Raw genomic sequence first — 18562 nt, 5'->3', positions numbered from 1 at the left:
TGACAACTGAAAGTTATTGAAAACCTTCAATATTACTGGCTGCTAACCATCAGCCACAGAAGTAAGTGGAGAATGGAGGACATGAGGAAATCCAAAGGGTTTTTTAATAGGATTTTGGAGACCACTCCAGTGCAGAACCAGTAAAATCTTGTTGTGTTAAAGACTTTCGCAACAGTCAAACCAGCAGAGTTTCCTGCCCAACACAGATTCTACAATCGACTCAGATTTCATTGATTGAAAGAAATATGAATCTGTTCCCTGTAACAGAATTGAGACAGTTCTGAACGAGGGTTGCCTCCTCTTGCCATGTGATTCTTGTAAGGTATCCACCCCACCATCTTTCCCAGGGCTGAGAGCAACATCGATGGGTCTGGAGATTTGTGGGCAGCACAGCTCTCGTGCGCTGGTCTGACAGGCTCTGGATTGTCCAAGGTTGTTTTTAGGGAGCTTTTCCCAGCTCAATTCTTCAACCTCTGGGCTCTCACTGTTCCTGGACTCAGATGTAGAATTGTGGAACAATCATAAAATGGGTGATGTTTAAAAGCCTGGATGTTGGAAAGGTTCTAACATCAGGAAGTTTAGTTGTCCAAACCAATGGTTTTGTTACTACCCATGTTGAATAAACAATAAGAAGTGTGAAACTGAATGAAGTGTGAATTTCTTGAGGTAAGCAGGTTGCATCCCTTCAGTGAGTTTCCATTCCAATATATATCTCTGAAATTTCCCTATTTAAGTGGGGTGGATGACACTCGCAAGTTTGGTATGGATTTGAAGCATAGTGATGGGTTTCCACATGTGTCAGTGCAGAACCTGGCTAACTATTTAAAAATAAATTCTTTGAGGGGCTGAGCTGAGGAACACTCACCGTACACAGCCCCGTGATTTTAATTCATTTCAAAAATATTAGTTACTGCAATTTTCGCACTGGGTTTTGTGATGAAGCGATACAACTTGCATTTATAGAGCGCCCTTCATGTGCAGGAGGTGGTAAAATGGAAAGTGTTTGGTTATGGGAATTAAACATATTGCCAAGTACCAACTGTGAAAAATGATTTATTAAAGTCATTACATAATCATCAACTCCGATCTGTTCAATACAAACATGCAGCTGAACGGTTTGGAGCAGCATTCTCGGTGAAGCCACTTCCGAGAGGTTTTGGGGGCAGAGATCTTGGCAGGTGTGTTTGGGTAGTGATAAGAGACACCAGAAAGTGTCTGCAATTCTGACACTGAGTGACCAAGTATGAACAGAACATAACGTAACCTTTTACACAAGGTTCTGCTTTCAACAACAATCTCTCATGAGGGACGGACAGACCGAATGATGTAAAACGGCACTGTATTGCTCGTGGAAAGTTTCCTCCAAAATAGAAAGGAGCTTTTCATGACATCAATCTGGGATACATTCAAATCGACAGGTGCCGTCCAATCCTTCCCCCACTCAGCCACTGCATCACACCCAATTTTAGTAGAGTTCTCACCTATTTTAGTAGTCACACAAATAAATTTAGATAGGCAAATGTAAGTGTCAATAGGACAGAAAGAGATGGCACAACGATTAATATCTGAAAAGTCAACTTTATCTTAATTGTAATCTTCGTTGGATCGCATTTAGAGACGAGGCTTTCAGATCCCGCCTCACACACTGACAAGTGGTGACCTCCCCATGAGCAAGCCTCACCGCTCGGGTGACTATAGGAAAGAGGGAAACGCACCAAAACCAGGAGCAATTCTACCTGAACTGTTCAATTTCTGATGGATTGATTATTAGCTCAGTGATCAGAACACGTGCACACCCTCCGCTCTTCACACCAGTCGTCGCCTCTTAAACAAATTGCCGCTTCCCCCTTTGCCCTCGCAGTGAGAGTCCACTCCCAGCGGGGACACCAGGTGCAGCATGGGATCTTTGGAGGCGCGGCCAAACAGAGCCAGCAGGAAGGCAACTCCGAAACCAGTCGCTCGCTCTCCCTACAAACAGAAAGTTACATTTACTGTCAACAGTATCTGTTTAACCACCGACACTGTTAATACACAGCATAGTTAAAAGAGGAAGATGGTAAAATTGTGCAAGGCCTAAGGGAAGAAAAAGCAACGTACCAAGCAGTGGTGTTAACATTAATCAGTTATGTGAATAAATCAGATTGCTAAGTCATTTTTGCTGAACTTGCCTCTGCATTTTACAGTGAAAGCCATTAATACACAGAGCCATAGTGGGCTGCAGATTTCTTTAGCACAGCACTTACCTCGCACTTAGCTGCGGAAAGGATTTCCATTAGGCAGTGCACATGATTAAACAACGCCAACAAATTACATTTGTATAGCACCATTCACGTCGGGAGGACATCCCAAGGCGCTGGACAGTTTGGGATTTGGTCCCAAGCAGGGGGTTGGGATCAGCAGGGATCAAAGGCTGGGAACATAGAGGTAGGAGGGGCCGAAGGTTCGGGTGAAGAGGATGGTCTTGAGATGTGTCTTAAAGGAGGCAAGGGAGGGAGCGAAGCGAGGGGACTGGGCTGGAGTTCCAAAGAGTGGAACTTGTAACTAATCCAATAAAGCGTCATTTTACATTTATATCATGACTTTTCACTTTGGACATCTCAAACACTTCACACAATTGACTGGAAGCCTGAGTTTGGGGGAGGGGGGACGCGGGGGGGGGGAAGAGAGGAAGATGGTTGAAGAGATAGGTCTTACAGGTTTAAAGGAGAGATTTAAGCACAGTCTTAGTTCTGGTCCGTATGAACTTGTGTTTAGACTTTAGGACATCTGAATGGCAATGTTCTGTTCCGGGCGTGTAACTGCCACGTTCCTAGTGCTGCACCCAGTAAACCACTGCACACCACCACCTTACATTTATATAGCGCCCTTCACGCAGGGAGGTGATGTCTCGGAGCACAGTGTTTTTTATTACAGGTATAGTGTAGTCCTCTCTCCCTCAACATGCGCGCACACTCACAACACACACAAAAACTCCCTTGAAACACGACTGAAACCTGTAAACATGATACTCACTGTGTGCACAGGAGAGGCAATATCCACGTGGACCCAAATTCCAGGCCACTCAAAGCCAATGTGAGCACCGATGAAGAGACCAGCGCAGGAACTCTGAGCGTTGTCACGATCCTAGGACAATAAAAAGTTTTGGGTGAGAAGGTAAAGGTTAATAAGAGTTAATTATACCCACCAGTGTCTCCCTAACTAAGAGTTCATCGCAGGCATCTTGAATCCTCCATGTATCCACAAGTACATTAATGGCTTATATCAAACATCCCCCTCTTGCCAAACTCTGCAGCATTCTCATCGTAATAGTGTGGGCTTTATTTTGAAATGCAAGAGTATTGGGCATCACAGGGAACTCTTGTAAAGGACAATAGGGTTAAATCATATTACTTTGTGCCTGTTTGAGTTTAGATGGTGAAACTCTTCCAAAGTTCAGTAAAGAAAAAGTTTAAAATTCTTGATTCCTTCCATTTTCCCTGAACATTGGAGATCAGATATACAACTAAAGGATAATATAATATGAATAGTTTTGCAGTCTTCACTTAACCCATCACCATTACAGAATGTATACGTACGGCAACAGAGTTCTTCATATCAGCCACAGCGGAGGTGAATTCACTGAAGTGGAGCTCAGGACAATAGACAAGAGGATGGACAAGATCCCCACTGTTCTTCCCTGCCTTAACCGAGGCAACCTCCCAGTCTTCAGTGTTGCACAGAATTGCAGCATGATATTTGCCGGTAGATATACCCTGTAAAGAGCAGATCCATTTTAATACACCCACTCAGGCCCAGCCTGTGCTCACTGTACCACACTGTACTACAGAGCGCATCCCTCGCTGTGCTTCTCTGATAGAACTAAAACGTTTATAGCTCTCACCTCACTAAAACCATCTCTGATACACCCTCACTGTAATCATATACCATAAACCCTGAATGTCTCTGATACACCCCTCACTGTAACACTGACACCCCTTAATGTAACCGACACTCCATACCCCTCACTATAACACTGATACATGCCATACCCCTCACTGTGATGCTGACACATATACCACACACCCCTCACTGTAACAGACACCCCCCTCATTGTAACACTGACGCACCTCACACTCAATGTAACATTCTCTTCCGCCAGGGTTAAACTCTCGTTAATGTTGCAGCCCAGGACAATAGCCACCTGATCTGCCTCTCTCAATACCCCTAAATAATTTGTCTAAGTGGAATGAGCAGGGGATCGGGTGGGGGCAAACCAGAAACCCAATGTTACAGTGTGTGTACCTGGGCTCCTGTGAGTGTGGCCATATCGAGAATGATATCTGCTCCCAGATCCTTGCTTGCATAAGCTACACCATCTGCCAACACCAGCCGGCCCTCAGCGTCAGTGTTATTAATCTCAACGGTTCTGTAAAAGGAAAGCACATTCAGGTTGGTGCTCGGCAAAAAAAAGACAAGTTGTCATCACAGATAACCACAGATAACGGGTAATCTCAATGGAGCAAACATTTCCCCAGCTTCAGCAAACCACATACAATATAGTATTACTACTCTGTATATTTCAATGGAGAATATACAACATGCATTTCTTTTTTAAAAAAAACATTACTGTCATCTACCAGTGAGTGTATTGCATCAATCACAAAGGTGCATTTTCTCACACGCAAAGGTATTTCAGATGTCTCCTCTTCCTGGTCACTGGTTTGCAAATGGGAGCAGGAAAGATTGCAGTTTGATAGATTATTCTTCTCTCGCTTCCAACACACTGCTCTCATTCTCTCCAACATTATTAATGACCCAGGAAGCACATGTCTGAAGTGAACTTGTGAGCCAGTGTTTCTGTTTGATATCCTGTACTTTCTAAATATTCACCTGCCTCTGAACAGCGTACAATCCCTGAGAGGTTAGGCAAGTTGTTCTTTCCAGGCCCCATGTACAGTACAAGGCAGTACCAAAAGCATACGGACCAAAAATCTTTATAGTTTAATTTCTGATCTTAGCTGATGTCAGCTGCAGCAGTGTTAGCGGGGTGAGGGAAAGAGAAGGGAAATCCCATTGTTGATCCTTATCCACTATAGAGTATACCCTTCCCCCCAAGCTGTGACTTGCATTTAATGTGTGCCCGTAGCAGATGAAAACAACAGCAACAACTTGCATTTATATAGCGCCCCTCAAGCAGGTCAGCATGCCAGAGCAAATAAAAGTCAAGTTCAGCTGCAATCTACCACACAGTTCCTGCCTCAAGAATGACGCTAACACGAGGAACCGTGAAGCCGTGCCCCCATAACAGACGCTGCCATTAGAAGAGGAGACGGGGAATACCAGCATCATTTGAATAATAACAAATGATTTCTCAATGGATACAAATCAGCAAAAGGCACCGTTTACCATCACAGTAAAAGTACGTGCTCTCAGGCAAGTCTTAAATATACTAGACATGCCATTATCTAATTGTAACAGAGTGGAGGTATTGCAATCTTACTTCCCAGAATACAGCTGATGAATGTCGTCGGGTCTGGTTGCTTCGGGTCCCACAGAATTCTCAGCGAGACAGAAAATAGCGTGCAGATTGTCCTTAAACCCCTGTAACACATACAGGACTGTAACACATACTCTAGCTGCCCCACATGTCTGCTAGAGAATAAAGATGTACCATCAATAGTGGATCAGCATACTGTCACAGCATTGTGCTGTCCACATTCCCCACCCAGAGGTCTCACAGTCTACACCTGACTGTGAGAGAGAAACAAAATACTTGCATTTGATGCAGTGAAGCCCTGGGAAAGCTCTGCACTGCCTCAAATGCAAGTATTTTTTTCTCTCTCAGCGATGCTATCCATTGGATGAGTCATTAAAGTAAGTACCCGTCAAAAGAGAAGGAAGTTTCTTCCAATGTCCTGCCCAACAATCCTTCAGATATATTGGTCAGTCATCTCAGTGCTATTTGTGAGACATTTCTTCCAAAAATTTACAGTCAATTCACTTTACCAGTATATTCTGTGAAGCGCTTTGAGAAGTCTCGAAGACGTGATAAGGCGCTATATCAAAATGCAAGCATATTATTATTATTGAAAGTGCAAATGATCAGTGTGTTATCGTACAGATACAGTCACTACACTTGGCAGTATTTAGTATGAAGCTCCTCACCTGCTTGACGGCTGCTTTAAATGCTCCGAGAACTGCTGCTGCTCCTCCACAATCTCTCTTCATTCCCGGCATGGAGGTCTGCAACAGCAAACAGCCTTTATAAGCATATCCTTGTTTCCCCTGCACCCCACATTTACCTCCCCACCCCCGGAAGGCGTTTCCGGCACATCTTTTCTTCTTGGATACTGATGCACGTGCTCCCACTAGTAGCTTGTCTGTGGCCGTTATTCACGAGTCAGTGAGCCCCAGTGACCCATTACACTGCTGGAGTTATCACAGCCAAGCCTGATCCTGATGTCCAAAACACACGCACTTACTAACCGGCAGTTTCTGGATGGTGATCATGAGCAGGGCACCATAGCTGATTCTCCCTCCCTAACATAGGTGTTCCCACTGCTGCCCAGAGTGAGATCAGGTAACTCAGCACAGATCAGCAATTCAAATCTATAACCTTCTGGTCATGAAAGCCTAGAGTTACATCAGGACTTACCCACGAGGTCATCGAGAGCAGGGTGTACACTCAGGCCATTCATCTATTAACATACTATTGAAGAGCTCTGAGATTTCCAAAAAGAGGTTCAAACAAGGAGTGCCGAGAGAGGAAAGAGCGAAGCTGGGAAGCAACGATTTGTTACACGTCCTTCGAAACAATTCAAGATCCTCATCCTCACCTACAAGGCCATTCATGGCCTTGCACCCTCCTACCTCTCCGACCTACTATCCCCCTACTTACCTGCCCATACCCTCCGGTCTGCTGCACATGCCCCACCCCAACCGCCCTACCATCGCTGGCTGGGCTTTCAGCCTCTCAGCCCCTATGCTCTGGAACTCCATCCCCCAGTGCCTTTGCCTTGCTTCCTCCCTTTCCTCCTTCAAGGCCAGTCTCAAGACCTTTCTCTTCAGCCGTGCCTTCAGCTCTCCTCTCGACTCTCTACCCCCTCCTCGCTTCCTCTCTTCCCTCCCCTCACCCTGTTGTTGTTGTTGGAAACAAAGGGAAGGTAGGAGTTGGGTCGGTAGTTTGAGAAGAGAAGTTTTTTTGAGGATAGGGGAGGCGCAAGATATGTCATTGAAACGTCAGGCATTAAACCTTTGCCACTCACAATGCTCATGGCACAGAATTAAACCCGCCCTCACTGGTGTCAAACATCCTTGAAGGCTTAGTTGAGGAAGGGCAGGAGGAGGCTCATGTGGAGCATAAACACCAGCATAGACCAGTTGAGCCAAATGGCCTGTTTCTGTGCTGTGTATTCTAATGCATCCTTTCATCCACATACAGTGCAGCGATTCCTACCTTTCCTTTAATGCTCAGGCCTCCAGTATCATACACAATGCCTTTGCCAACCCAGGCTATGGTCTGTGTCGCACCTTCTGGTGTGTGACTGAGAATAGCTAGAGCAGGTGGATTTACTGCTGCCTTGCCAACACCATAGATCCCTAGAAATTACAATATAAAAGCAATAAGTCCACAGATCATCAATAATGACTGATGGATACATCATTTATAGTGGTCAAGTCAGAAAGTGCAGAGGAGTCTGAATTCTCTGAGATGTCTGGCCCCAGTGTTAGCCAGGAGCTCAGAATTGTCACTGAAAGAATGGAAGAATTAAGGGGTAAGTTAGAAGAAACTCTCACACACAGATTACACAACACGCATTGCTTTCCCAAAAGCAATAAAAAGAATGAGATAAACATTTAAAGATAAAAGGGAATGGGGGAAAGTGCAGGGAGCTATAATCAGAGTGCAAATATACTACCATCAGTATATTATGTATCACTCAAAATATGACATGGTTCACGAGGTACATCCCAAACACAGACCGACACAGCGCACCTTCAGGTGGATAATGGAGCAACACTTGCCTCCGAATCCTTTCTCCTTCAGTTGTTCACCCCGTATAATGGTGGGGATAATTTCCAGTAAGTTCCCAACGATTTTGATCTCCTAAAAATGATAAGAATATGATCAATATAACCAACAGTATATATAGCCCAACCAAGGAAACAGGCAACTGACTGTATTGCATTTTATATTAATGCAAAACTAATTTAATTAATTAGCTAATTTAATTAATTTCTGAGCTAGAAATTACACAAGCCGTTGTTTATACTGGCGAAGAAACAACTGAGGGAGATTTTATTGGAGACCTAATCCTAAAGAGGTTTATTAGCTAGCAATCCACAGCTGTTTCAATTGAACGCTTTAACACGTGGAACAGCTAACCAAGGGAAGTGGTTAGCATGAGCAGTTTCAAGAGAGAATTCACAACACGTTTAATGTTAAAAGTGGTTTGGGGGTACGTGAGATAAGGAACGATGGGATTCGAACATGGAAACAATCAGGTGGTTCAGCGGTCTCGTGAGAACTGCCCACTCCGACGTCTCGTGACACACAGTCTGCTAGGTCTGTTTCCTCTTCAAACTCACCAAAAAATTGTAAGCTGTATCAAAAAATTCAGCCATTTACATTGTTAAATGTTTCGCCACCTCCCAGACTACTGCTCACCTCTAGGAAGTGATCGGTGTTCATTTCGTTGCAGGGTGTGTCCACAATTCGGGCAGCAAGCCGGATTCCGTCAGCGGCACTCTCCAGACACTAAGAGAGGAAGAGAGGCACCAATCATCAATCTTCACCTCTACATCCTCAGGGGAGAAATAATGCTCTCGATGGGATATAGAAAGTGCATCGAATGATTTGAAACATTTTCTATGTGTAACGGAGAGAGAAGCCAACAGTCAGCACTGAGCTCTCCTCCGCGACCTCTTGGGCTTCAGAGTACCTGGGTTAAGGAGGACAAAATGAGACATGGGCCCATTCCTCATTGACATCCAGAGACAGGTTGGCGGATGGTGTGCATGTGTAAAGTGAGGTCAGGATCCAGCTCAGCTACAATGAACAGCCTGTCAATAATCACTGGTTCCCATTGTGGTCTAACAGGTGCAAGAATGATTGGATGTGACAATGTGGCTTGAGAGATGGGTCAGAGGAGAGATCTTCAGCTTTGTGGCCCATTCCAACATATTCTGTAGGGCTGTTTCGATGAGACTGAAAGTAGTAGCAGTGTCTAGTCCCCTCCTGTCCTCCCTCCTCAGGGGAGGGAGCTGCCCTAATGCTATCTTACAAATGACAGGGTCGGAACAGAGTGCAAATCACTGGATCACATTCAAATGACTGAAGGTCTCAGGCGGTCCATGTCGCTCATTATTACACCCACATTTCTAAATATTACCCTCATACAAAAATAAAACCTCTCTTACGAATGCAACAAGACCCTGTCATAACACCATGGCTTGGGTCCACAAGTTAAAACTGGGTTATCACGAGGTGCGCTAAAAATGGCTGCCAGTCTACGCTCCCAGATCATGGGGTCAGTGCTTCCTGTGCATTATGCACACAGCATAGGAATTAAACCTCATTGATGCTTCCTGCACACAACACCCACAATACAGCCAGACAGCACTGGAAAAGTACAGTGTAGGTCCACAGTTCACTCATGCTATCACCAAACTGGTGTTAAACCTCATAAAAGTAATGTACTCTGGACAGAAAGAAGTTAAAACTGTTACAGACAACCCCCTTTGAATTGTTCAATAGATGACGCTTCCCCAATGACTGACAGTGGCATCATTCACTGCTTAGTTACCTGGAGAGTTGCCTCCTCCAGCAGGCCGTTGCTGTGTCCCACCAGCAGGAATTCCACCGTGACGACACGCTTTTCTGTGCGCCTGGAGGCGCTGGATCTGCGGGTAAACAGGGGAATCGCCCTTGCAATCGCACAAGCCGAAGCAAATACCTCAGAATACTCACAGACCATCTGAAACAAACAGACACAGCCTTCAGGGACAACGTACTATTTTCTTCCTGATCCTGGTCACTCTCCAGATTCACCCTCCATGGCTGGAAGCTCATGGACTTCAGGGAAAGACATGTCAGGCTGAGCGGCCATGCTGCTAACGGTGGGATAGCTTGTCAGCACTGCTCAATGCTGGCTTGCCAAACTCAGTTGGGCAGCAGTCAATTGAGACTTACTGAGAAAAGTGGGGGAGATGAAAAGTGGGGGGAGATTCAGCTCTGCCTTACTCTGATGACAAGAAAATGTGGTTCACTACTTCGAGATCAAACATTAACCCAGAAAACGTGACCTTGTCTAAACTCACATTGAGTTATCGGTTACTGAGTACTCAAATATGGAACTCAGGTGAGGAAAGATCAGGCTCAGGCATCCCCATTTCATCAATCACAGTCCAGTCATACACATAAAGAAGAGCAAGTTTGGCAAGGCGTCAATGGGGTGACTAATGTAAGCTATACCATGCCAGACAAAGGAGCAAATGAGGTAGAGACAGGGGATGATGGGTTAAAGAGGTGTAATTGATGCAAAACAGAGGGGATTGCAAAAAAGCAGGGGAATAGAGGCGTTAATATTGCAGAACAAAGTGGGGGGGGGAGATTGCAACAAAATAGGCAGACCAGAGAGATAAAAGGTGTGTCTGGGACCAAGATGATGTGGTAATGGTCACAGAAGAGGGAGAGGGGGAAGGTGAGCTGTTATGGTCTGAAATTGTTGAAATCAATATTGAGGCCAATGGGCTGTAATGTCTCTGGCAGATAAATGAGGTGCTGTTTCTCGAGCTTGAGTTGTGGTTCATTGAAACAGTGCAGGAGACTGTGGATGGAGAGGTCAGAGTGTGAGTGGGAAGGAGAGTTGAAGTGGCAAGAAGCCAGAAGCTCATGGTTGTGTTTGCGGATAGAACTGAGGTGTTCGGCAAATCGGTCGCTCAATTTGTGTTTCGTCTCCCCAATGTAGAGGAGACCACATCGCGAGCAGTGAATACAGTAAACTATAATGGTATTAGTACACGTAAATCGCTGTCTCACTTGAAAACTGTGTTTGGGGCCCTGGACAGTGGTATGGGAGGAGGTGAAAGAACAGATATTGCATCTCCTGCTCTGACATGGGAAGGTGCCGGGGGGAGGAGAAGAACTGTTAGTGTGATCGAGGAATGAACCATGGAGTCACGGGGGGAACGGTCCCTTTGGAATACTTAGAGGGGAGGGAAAGATATGTTTAATAGTTGGATCACCCTGGAGTTGCCGGAAATGGGGGAGAATTATTTTTTGAATGTTGAGGCTGGTGGGGTGGAAAGTGAGGACGAGGGGGAACCTATCACGGTTCTGGGAAGAGGGGGAAGGGATGAGGGCAGAGTTGTGGGAAATAGAATAAAATTGTAAATTAGGTAGAAGTGAGTTAGAGCCACAAGATTCAGGTGTTACTTATTGTGAAGTGCCTTTTAATGCACTCGCATTAAGAGAACATGAACTAAAGGTACATATTTAAGGAAGCAAAAGTCAGTGACCATTTCACTGAGCGAGCGAGTGAGCATGCGGTCTATCGGGGCCTCAGTACGTACCACGATGCAGCGGTTGGTTCCTCCGGGAAGGCAGCTTCGAACCAAGCGCGTGAGGAATTGCGCTGCCGATGGGGTATTGTGACGACTCAGACGAGTAGGAAGGGCAGCCACCGTAGCGTACGACAGGTAAAGGGGGCAGCTGTCCGTGGGGTTGGGGTTCAGTGTGCTCAACGCAGTCTGCCAGTTCTGAACAAAGCGAAAAAACATCAGTAATCAATGAAATAAGTCAAAGGGCCATCCGTGACTCACAGCAAAGCAGGCGCTCAGATTGAGCCAATCCATGACTGTCGCGGGAGAACCTTCAACGGTCGGGAAAAGCCACTCCTGTCCAATTAACTGTGCAGCCCCCGGTACGTACAGTCCGCGCTGACGGCGGCGGCACAGCGACGAGAAACACGGGATCCTTCCGTTGCGATGTTAAACGGAGTCCCACCTGTCATTCGGATGGACGTCCAACAGCCGCACGATTCAAAAAGAACGGGGAATTCCGAATAAAGATCCGTGTCTGTCCTGACCAACAATATACGCCCCCCCTCACCCCCCACCCCCCCTCACCCCCACCCCCCTCACCCCCACCATCACCCGCCCTCACCCCCCCTCACCCCCCACCCGCCCTCACCCGCCCCCCCTCACCCCCACCGACCACCCCCTCACCCCCCACCCCCCCTCACCCCCCACCCGCACCCCCCCCACCGACCACCCCTCACCACCCACCCCCCCTCACCCCCACCCCCCTCACCCCCCCCCTCACCCCCCCACCCCCCACTCACCCCGCAGCCCCCCTCACCCCCCACCGACCACCCCCTCACCCCCCACCCCCCCTCACCCCCCACCCCCCTCACCCCTCCCACCCCTCACTCCCCACCCCTCACCCCAACACCCACCCCCCCCACCCCCCACCACCCCTGTGAGCTGTGCGTCACTGCGCCTTCACTCAGACCACGACAGAACGACGACGACAACAACAACAACAACTTGGATTTATGTATAGCGCCCTCCACGCCGGACGGCGTCTCAGAGCGCTTTACAGTAACGGATCCCGGGACCGAAGGGGACGAGTGAGGGAGTGAGTGAAGGAGGGAGTGGCACCAGGTGTGACAGGTCCTGACCCGCGGGCCCGGGCCTCTCTCTCTCTCTCTCTCACTGGGGGCCGGGGCCGGGCCTCCCCGCGGCGGCCGCTCATTTACCTCCTCGGAGACCTTGGGCTGCAGCTTGCGGACGAGCTGCGCCCAGGGGGCTTTCTGCAGGTGGGGCAGTTGGCCCACGATGAGGACGGGCCGACCCTGAGGTTCCGAGTCGCCGCCGCTGACCGCGAACTGCAGCTCCACCTTCGCCATCTTCCCGCCGCTTCCTCGGTCCCGCAGCCGCACTCCTCCCCCCTCACTGCGCCAGCGGTGAAGAAAGGTTCCGGGTACAAATGTTCCCCCCTCCACCAACCAGCGCTGGGGGGGGTGTGGCTTTTTTTTAAATAAAAAAAATTATTTATTTGTTTGTTTTTTTGTTTATTAGTTATTATTGAAATATGCTCCAATTTCTAACGAATTCCGCTCCAGGTGTATCAGTTTCTGCCGCGAACTGTATGAAACCCGACACTATAATAATAATAATAATAATCCTTGCATTTGATATAGCGCTTTTCACGTCGGGAGGACGTCCCAAAGCGCTTCACAGAACACACTGTAAAGTGAATTGACTGTATGTTTGTGGGCGAACGCGGCAGCCAATTGCGCACAGCAATGTCCCACAAACAGTCGTAGATTGAAAATGACCAATTTATTATTGTTTTGGTTTTGGAGGGATTATTATTAGGCTCTGTGTGGAGTAAGGAAACTTGCCCAAGGTTTCGCCCTCTGCCTGGGATTGAACTCAGGTCTCTCGCTTGCAAAGCGAGTGCTCTAACCACTGAGCTACAGGACTCCACACTATGAATAATCATAATGATGCGCCTGATGATAATCCCTCAAAATAAAACAAAACAAAAACAATAATTTGGTCACTGCAATCCGCGGCTGTTTGCGGGGACGCTGCTGTGCGGAAATTGCCTGCCGCGTTTTTTCGCCCACAAATGTACGGCCGATTCACTTTACGGTCTGTTCCGTGAAGCGCTTTTGAGACGTCTCGAAGACGTGAAAGCACTATATCAAATGCAATGTAATTATTATTAATATTTTAACAACGCAATGCGGAATTTCAAGCCACTGTTTGTCAGCTGCCTTCCCTGGGAGTCTGTATTCATGCATGAGTACATGCACTGTGATGTGACCAGCCTGCAGCTTGTGTGTGCAACTAGTTGTTGTCACATGTCTAGTTACATACAAAACATGGAAGTTTGTGCAATGATGGTAAAGGAGTTTAAAAAACTAGCTTGAAGCTTCCAAAATTTTATTTTTTTTACATAATCTACATACACAAAAGATGAGTAAAAGTGTACACGGCTTACATCCGTTTCATTCTTTAAAAAAACGCAGGTCCCAAGATGTACACAATACGTACTGCGCCAACTGTGTATTCACCAGGTGACGCCATTCACACAACAGCTGTCCACCGCAGCTGTCCTTTACTGTGTTGGGAACTTGCATTTCCTGGTGCTTATGCAGATCCCAGCAGAGAGCGAACAGGTGCCTTTCACTCATTGGGCTCTGGACATGCACTGCGAGATGTGCACAGGCCATGCGGTGCCAGACTGCACCATGTTCCCCAATCTTATGCCTGTGCTCAGTTAACCAATACATTTTCAAAATGTCCTAATCTGAGTACAAATAAACCGATTCTCTCTTTTTCTCTCTCTCTGCCCTACACACCCCCACACACCCACACACAGAAAAACCCAGATAAAGAGCACATTTTGGTTGGTGGTTTGCCATTTTCTATTGCACATGCACGAGAACAGATTTACACAAAGAATTCTTCACAGTCTAAAACTGTAATAATGGCAGGAGTGTTGATTCACACGCAGCACAACGCAGCAAGGTCCTATATAAAGAAAAGGGCCAGAACTATAAGTACAAAGGAATGAAATTCATATCTTACAATAGACTTAAATACATCTGTTCAGTCAAGTCGCATTTCAAGATTAATAAAAGGATTCTTACATCAAAATAAACCTTTATCTTAATCTCAGCCAGCAATGCCAGACTCATCAGAGCAGGTGGATGATGCGAGGGTTAGCAGTGCTGGGAACAGTGCATTATTTCTGAGGCAGCATCACTCACTCCGCTTGGTTTACACAGACCAGCAATGTAGAAAGGCAACTTTGGAAAGCAGGCAATGAGGAGTCACAGATTGGTGGCATTCTGAATATTGGCCATTCACTGGCTGCCTTGCTGAGGAGCAGCTTCAGCTGCTGTGGGACTGTGCATTCTGCCTGAGTCTGTTATTCAAGACATTTAAAAAAAAGTCAACAAATGAGTTGATGAAATTTACATGAGTGTGGATTTTTGCATTCTACACACCACTAGGCACAATTTAACAGTTAAGGTACTTCAACAGACCTGGGCCGACGGAAACGTACAAGGATTTCAATTCACTTTCAGTATATTCTGTGAAACGCTTTGAGACGTCTCAAAGACGTGATAAGGTGCTACATCAAATGCAAAGATTATTAATTATTATTACTTTTAACCTCACTGTTAACAAAACATTCCTACTTTCTTAGCTTCAAATTAGCTCAAGGGTACTCAGACATTGCTTCATACTGAGACCATGCATTTAACATGGGTTTAAATAGTTCCAACCCAAAGTAACAACACTGTCTTTGCCTTTGTATCTGGAATGCTAGTTTCTTCTGCTCACCAGTTAGTGTATTGCAATATACACAGCAAACCATATTCATTTCTACAGCAGTCAAACAAAAAAGTGCACATTTCCTCAATTGGACTGCAACACTTGCTCTTTATCATTCTAGGTATGAACTGAGCTATAAAAGTACACTCGATTCCGAAGGCCTACGATCTATTACAGTCTCTAACAAACTCATTGCTCTGTGGAAAGGTTCTGCCTGCCTTCAAAGGGCAACTGAGCATAACATCAGCAAATCTAACTTTCATTTAACATTACTCAGCATTGATCTTTCCCTTGGTGCAGTCAGTCTCACCACTTCAGGAATGGGTAAATGCGTTGAGTACCTGATCAAAAACTAGCCCTAGAACTTCGCATCTCTTACTAATCTGTTATTTGTTAGAGGCAATAATCAGTGCATTAGCTATTTTATACCACCAGATTGTGTAGAATGGGGTGGGGGGTGGAGAAGCGGGGTAACAGTAAAATATTCCAGGCAAGCAGCACATTTCAGTAAATCTCAAGGAGTGTATTTTGGTTTGTTTATACAAATATTTTGCTGTGAATCACTGAGCAGAGATTTGCTGTAAGAATTGGGTGGGGGAATTGAAGCTGAGCCACCACAAATCACACCCCCACCCCAATATTGACAGCACTTGGGAGAGTTAAAGTCTGATTTGCCCTCTGCACTAAAACATAGTTGGTGTGATTAAATGCCAGCTATAATTCCTCTATAATGAATCCCTAAAAATAAAGCATGGAATGAGAAAGGCCATTCAGCTTCTCATGGCCTTCCCCCTCCACTTACTATCTTCTGGGATAAAATGCTGATCTCTGATTCCCAAAGTTCCCCAAAGCCAAACTCCACAACATCCATCCAGCCTCATATTTAGTGTACACAATGTTAAATACTCCATTGCAACGGTGTGAAATCCTAGTGTAAATCATAATTCAATAGCTTAAAGATGTGAAGCTTTACACAAGCTCATAAAACACCAACAAATTATACCATGATTTCTTACATATTGTTCCCATTTCAAAACTACTTCAAAGTGACCACAGAGCGACGGCTATCAAATCTGCTGTGTAATTTGACTGCTGTTGCACCAGTCCAGAGCGAGCACCTGGAAATTATAAGATTTTAATAAATGGACACAAGGCTACAGAAGCACCCACCTTTCGTTCCACTACCCAGTGGGATAGAGATGGTCGGGTTACACAAATCTGATTCACGTTACATGATTGGAGACTAATTACAGGTCACAGCACTGTTAGAATTCCAGTCTGATTATAGTTGTGTGCAATTGGTTTTGCTAACTAATTTCAATAGGTATTTGTTCTGCTCTGAGGAGATGAGGAGAACACACTCTGGGAATTTATGTTTTACAGAGAGAAAGAAACAGCCAGTTCAGATGTACAATAATTTGCATTTATATAGCATCCCTCACTCAGGGTTGCTTCCCAGAGCGCTCTTCTCTCATGTACAATTAGGGAAAAGAATTTAAGGGATTCAACCTCAACTTCGCATGGTATGAACTCAAAGCTCCGAAACAGAATGCAATTAGACAAAATTACAAATGGACGTATTACCAATGCCTCGTAGCAATGGTGAAAAACTAATTTATGAGGTTCAACACCTCATTTGTTGGTAGCAAAAAGGACATAGTTAAAAGCAATTTTAAACTAGACAGTGAGCAAATGTATTGTGCAGAGACCACTGCACAATATCAACTACCAGCCTCAATGCTAGACTCTCAAGGATGTGTCATGTCTACATGGCTACCCATCACTCTTTTCCTCCAATATTATACATGCAGTCGATTTACAGTAAACTCTGTGAAGCTCTTTGAGACATTTCAACATATATTAATGCAAGGATTATTATTATTTAATTTCCTTTTTGTTTTCCTTTAACAAAAAATTGATAGTTCTAGCAGTTGCTTTAGCTACAGTAGGCTTACTGTCCAGCACAATGGCATGACTGTCAGCGGGGCTCAGCTGATTCAAGCCCCACAATGAGACTCTGAACTCACAGTCCAGGCTGACACTCCAGCGCCAGAGTGCTGCAATGTCAGAGGTGCTGACTGTTAGATGAGACATTAAACCGCAGTCCCCTCTGCCTGTTCAAATGGATTTTAGAGATCCCATGTCACTACTGGATAAGAGAAGGGAGTTTCTCCTGGTCAACAATTCACCATTGTTATTCACTTCATGACTATTTATGGGACATTGGTGTGTGCAAATTGGCTGCTGTTTTCGCCTACAAAAATTGACATTTACTACACTCAGTAATAAATCTTGTGAAATGTTTTGAGACACCTCAAAGACATGGTAAGATGTTATGTTAATAAGGATTATTAAAACAGTCCATTGGTGTCCACACTAATACCACTGTCCATGATCTAGTGGCAGATCAACCTCAAATGACCTCAATAATAATAATCCTTGCATTTGATATAGTGCTTTTCACGTCTTCTAGAAGTCTCAAAGCACTTCACAGAATATACTGTAAAGTGAATTGACTATATTTTGTGGGCGAAACGCGGCAGCCAATTGTGCACAGCAGTGTCCCACAAATGATCGTGGATTGAGTGATTAAATTATTATGCTTTTCTTTCTTGAGGGATTATTATTAGGCGTGTGGAGTAAGGAAACTTGCCCAAGGTTTCGGCTTGGGCAATGGGTTAATTCAAGAATCTGTGTTAAATGCTTTATACTTTTTGGAATTTAAATGTAATGTTTTGAAAATCTTGTGGACATAAACGGTGGAATTCTAACTTCGTGACTAACAATAAATCTTATCACTTATGTTTATTGAAGTATGAGATCTACAAAATCTCCCACAAAATATTCAGCCAATTCACTTTACGGTATATTCTGTGAAGCCCTTTGAGGCATCTTGAAGACGTGATAAGGCACCATATCAAATGTAAGTAGTATTATTATTATCTATTGTTTACTTATATGTGGAACATCCCTCTACCGCACCGTGATGGCAAATCATTTCTCCTGACCAGCATTGTTTTCTGAATTAATTAGTTACTTTAGTGTTATTTGTGATAAACTGGAATCACTTTCATGCCTTGGATCTCCACTTGCAAAAGAATGAAACTCATTTTACTTAAATATTTCACCCAAGCGCAAACAAGGCTTGTACCCGTTAATCTGTAAATCAGGTACAGGAGGCAGAAACTGATCAACATTAACTGACTGCATTCCCCAGTCCTGCAAC

At 45.2% G+C, this 18562-nt stretch overlaps 1 protein-coding gene and 1 long non-coding RNA gene across 2 annotated transcripts; both read right to left on the bottom strand.

Annotated features, from left to right (window-relative positions):
* Positions 1–1037: 1037 nt before the first annotated feature.
* npepl1 (aminopeptidase like 1) lies at positions 1038–12937 on the bottom strand. The gene is made up of 12 exons (XM_007912550.2): positions 12741–12937; positions 11554–11739; positions 9786–9956; positions 8648–8737; positions 8005–8086; positions 7436–7578; positions 6145–6222; positions 5480–5580; positions 4282–4405; positions 3576–3752; positions 3013–3123; positions 1038–1968 (listed from the first exon to the last, which is right to left on the bottom strand). Exons 1-12 carry the CDS (start codon positions 12888–12890, stop codon positions 1807–1809), a joined length of 1575 nt encoding a protein of 524 aa, XP_007910741.1. The 5' UTR covers positions 12891–12937; the 3' UTR covers positions 1038–1806.
* A 1066-nt stretch (positions 12938–14003) lies between these two features.
* On the bottom strand, positions 14004–17200 carry LOC103191564. Its single transcript, XR_489283.2, has 2 exons — positions 14646–17200; positions 14004–14526 (listed from the first exon to the last, which is right to left on the bottom strand). It is a non-coding gene; the product is annotated as an uncharacterized LOC103191564 (long non-coding RNA).
* Positions 17201–18562: the final 1362 nt, after the last annotated feature.

The sequence above is a fragment of the Callorhinchus milii genome, unplaced genomic scaffold (genome assembly GCF_018977255.1).
Source record: "Callorhinchus milii isolate IMCB2004 unplaced genomic scaffold, IMCB_Cmil_1.0 Scaffold18, whole genome shotgun sequence".
Classification (NCBI taxonomy): Eukaryota; Metazoa; Chordata; class Chondrichthyes; order Chimaeriformes; family Callorhinchidae; genus Callorhinchus; species Callorhinchus milii.
The sequence above is the reverse complement of the archived record's forward strand: the minus strand, read 5'-3'. Positions and strand labels throughout refer to the sequence as shown.

What these genes read in the sequence shown, in the direction of transcription:
- npepl1 (XM_007912550.2), bottom strand. Translation starts at nt 12,890, where the DNA reads ATGGCGAAGGTGGAGCTGCAGTTCGCGGTCAGCGGCGGCGACTCGGAA. An exon ending in AGCCCAAGGTCTCCGAGGAG is followed by an intron (nt 11,740 to 12,740) that starts GTAAATGAGCGG and finishes CGCTTTGTTCAG; the next exon opens with AACTGGCAGACTGCGTTGAG. An exon ending in ACACCGATCACTTCCTAGAG is followed by an intron (nt 8,087 to 8,647) that starts GTGAGCAGTAGT and finishes TATCATTTTTAG; the next exon opens with GAGATCAAAATCGTTGGGAA.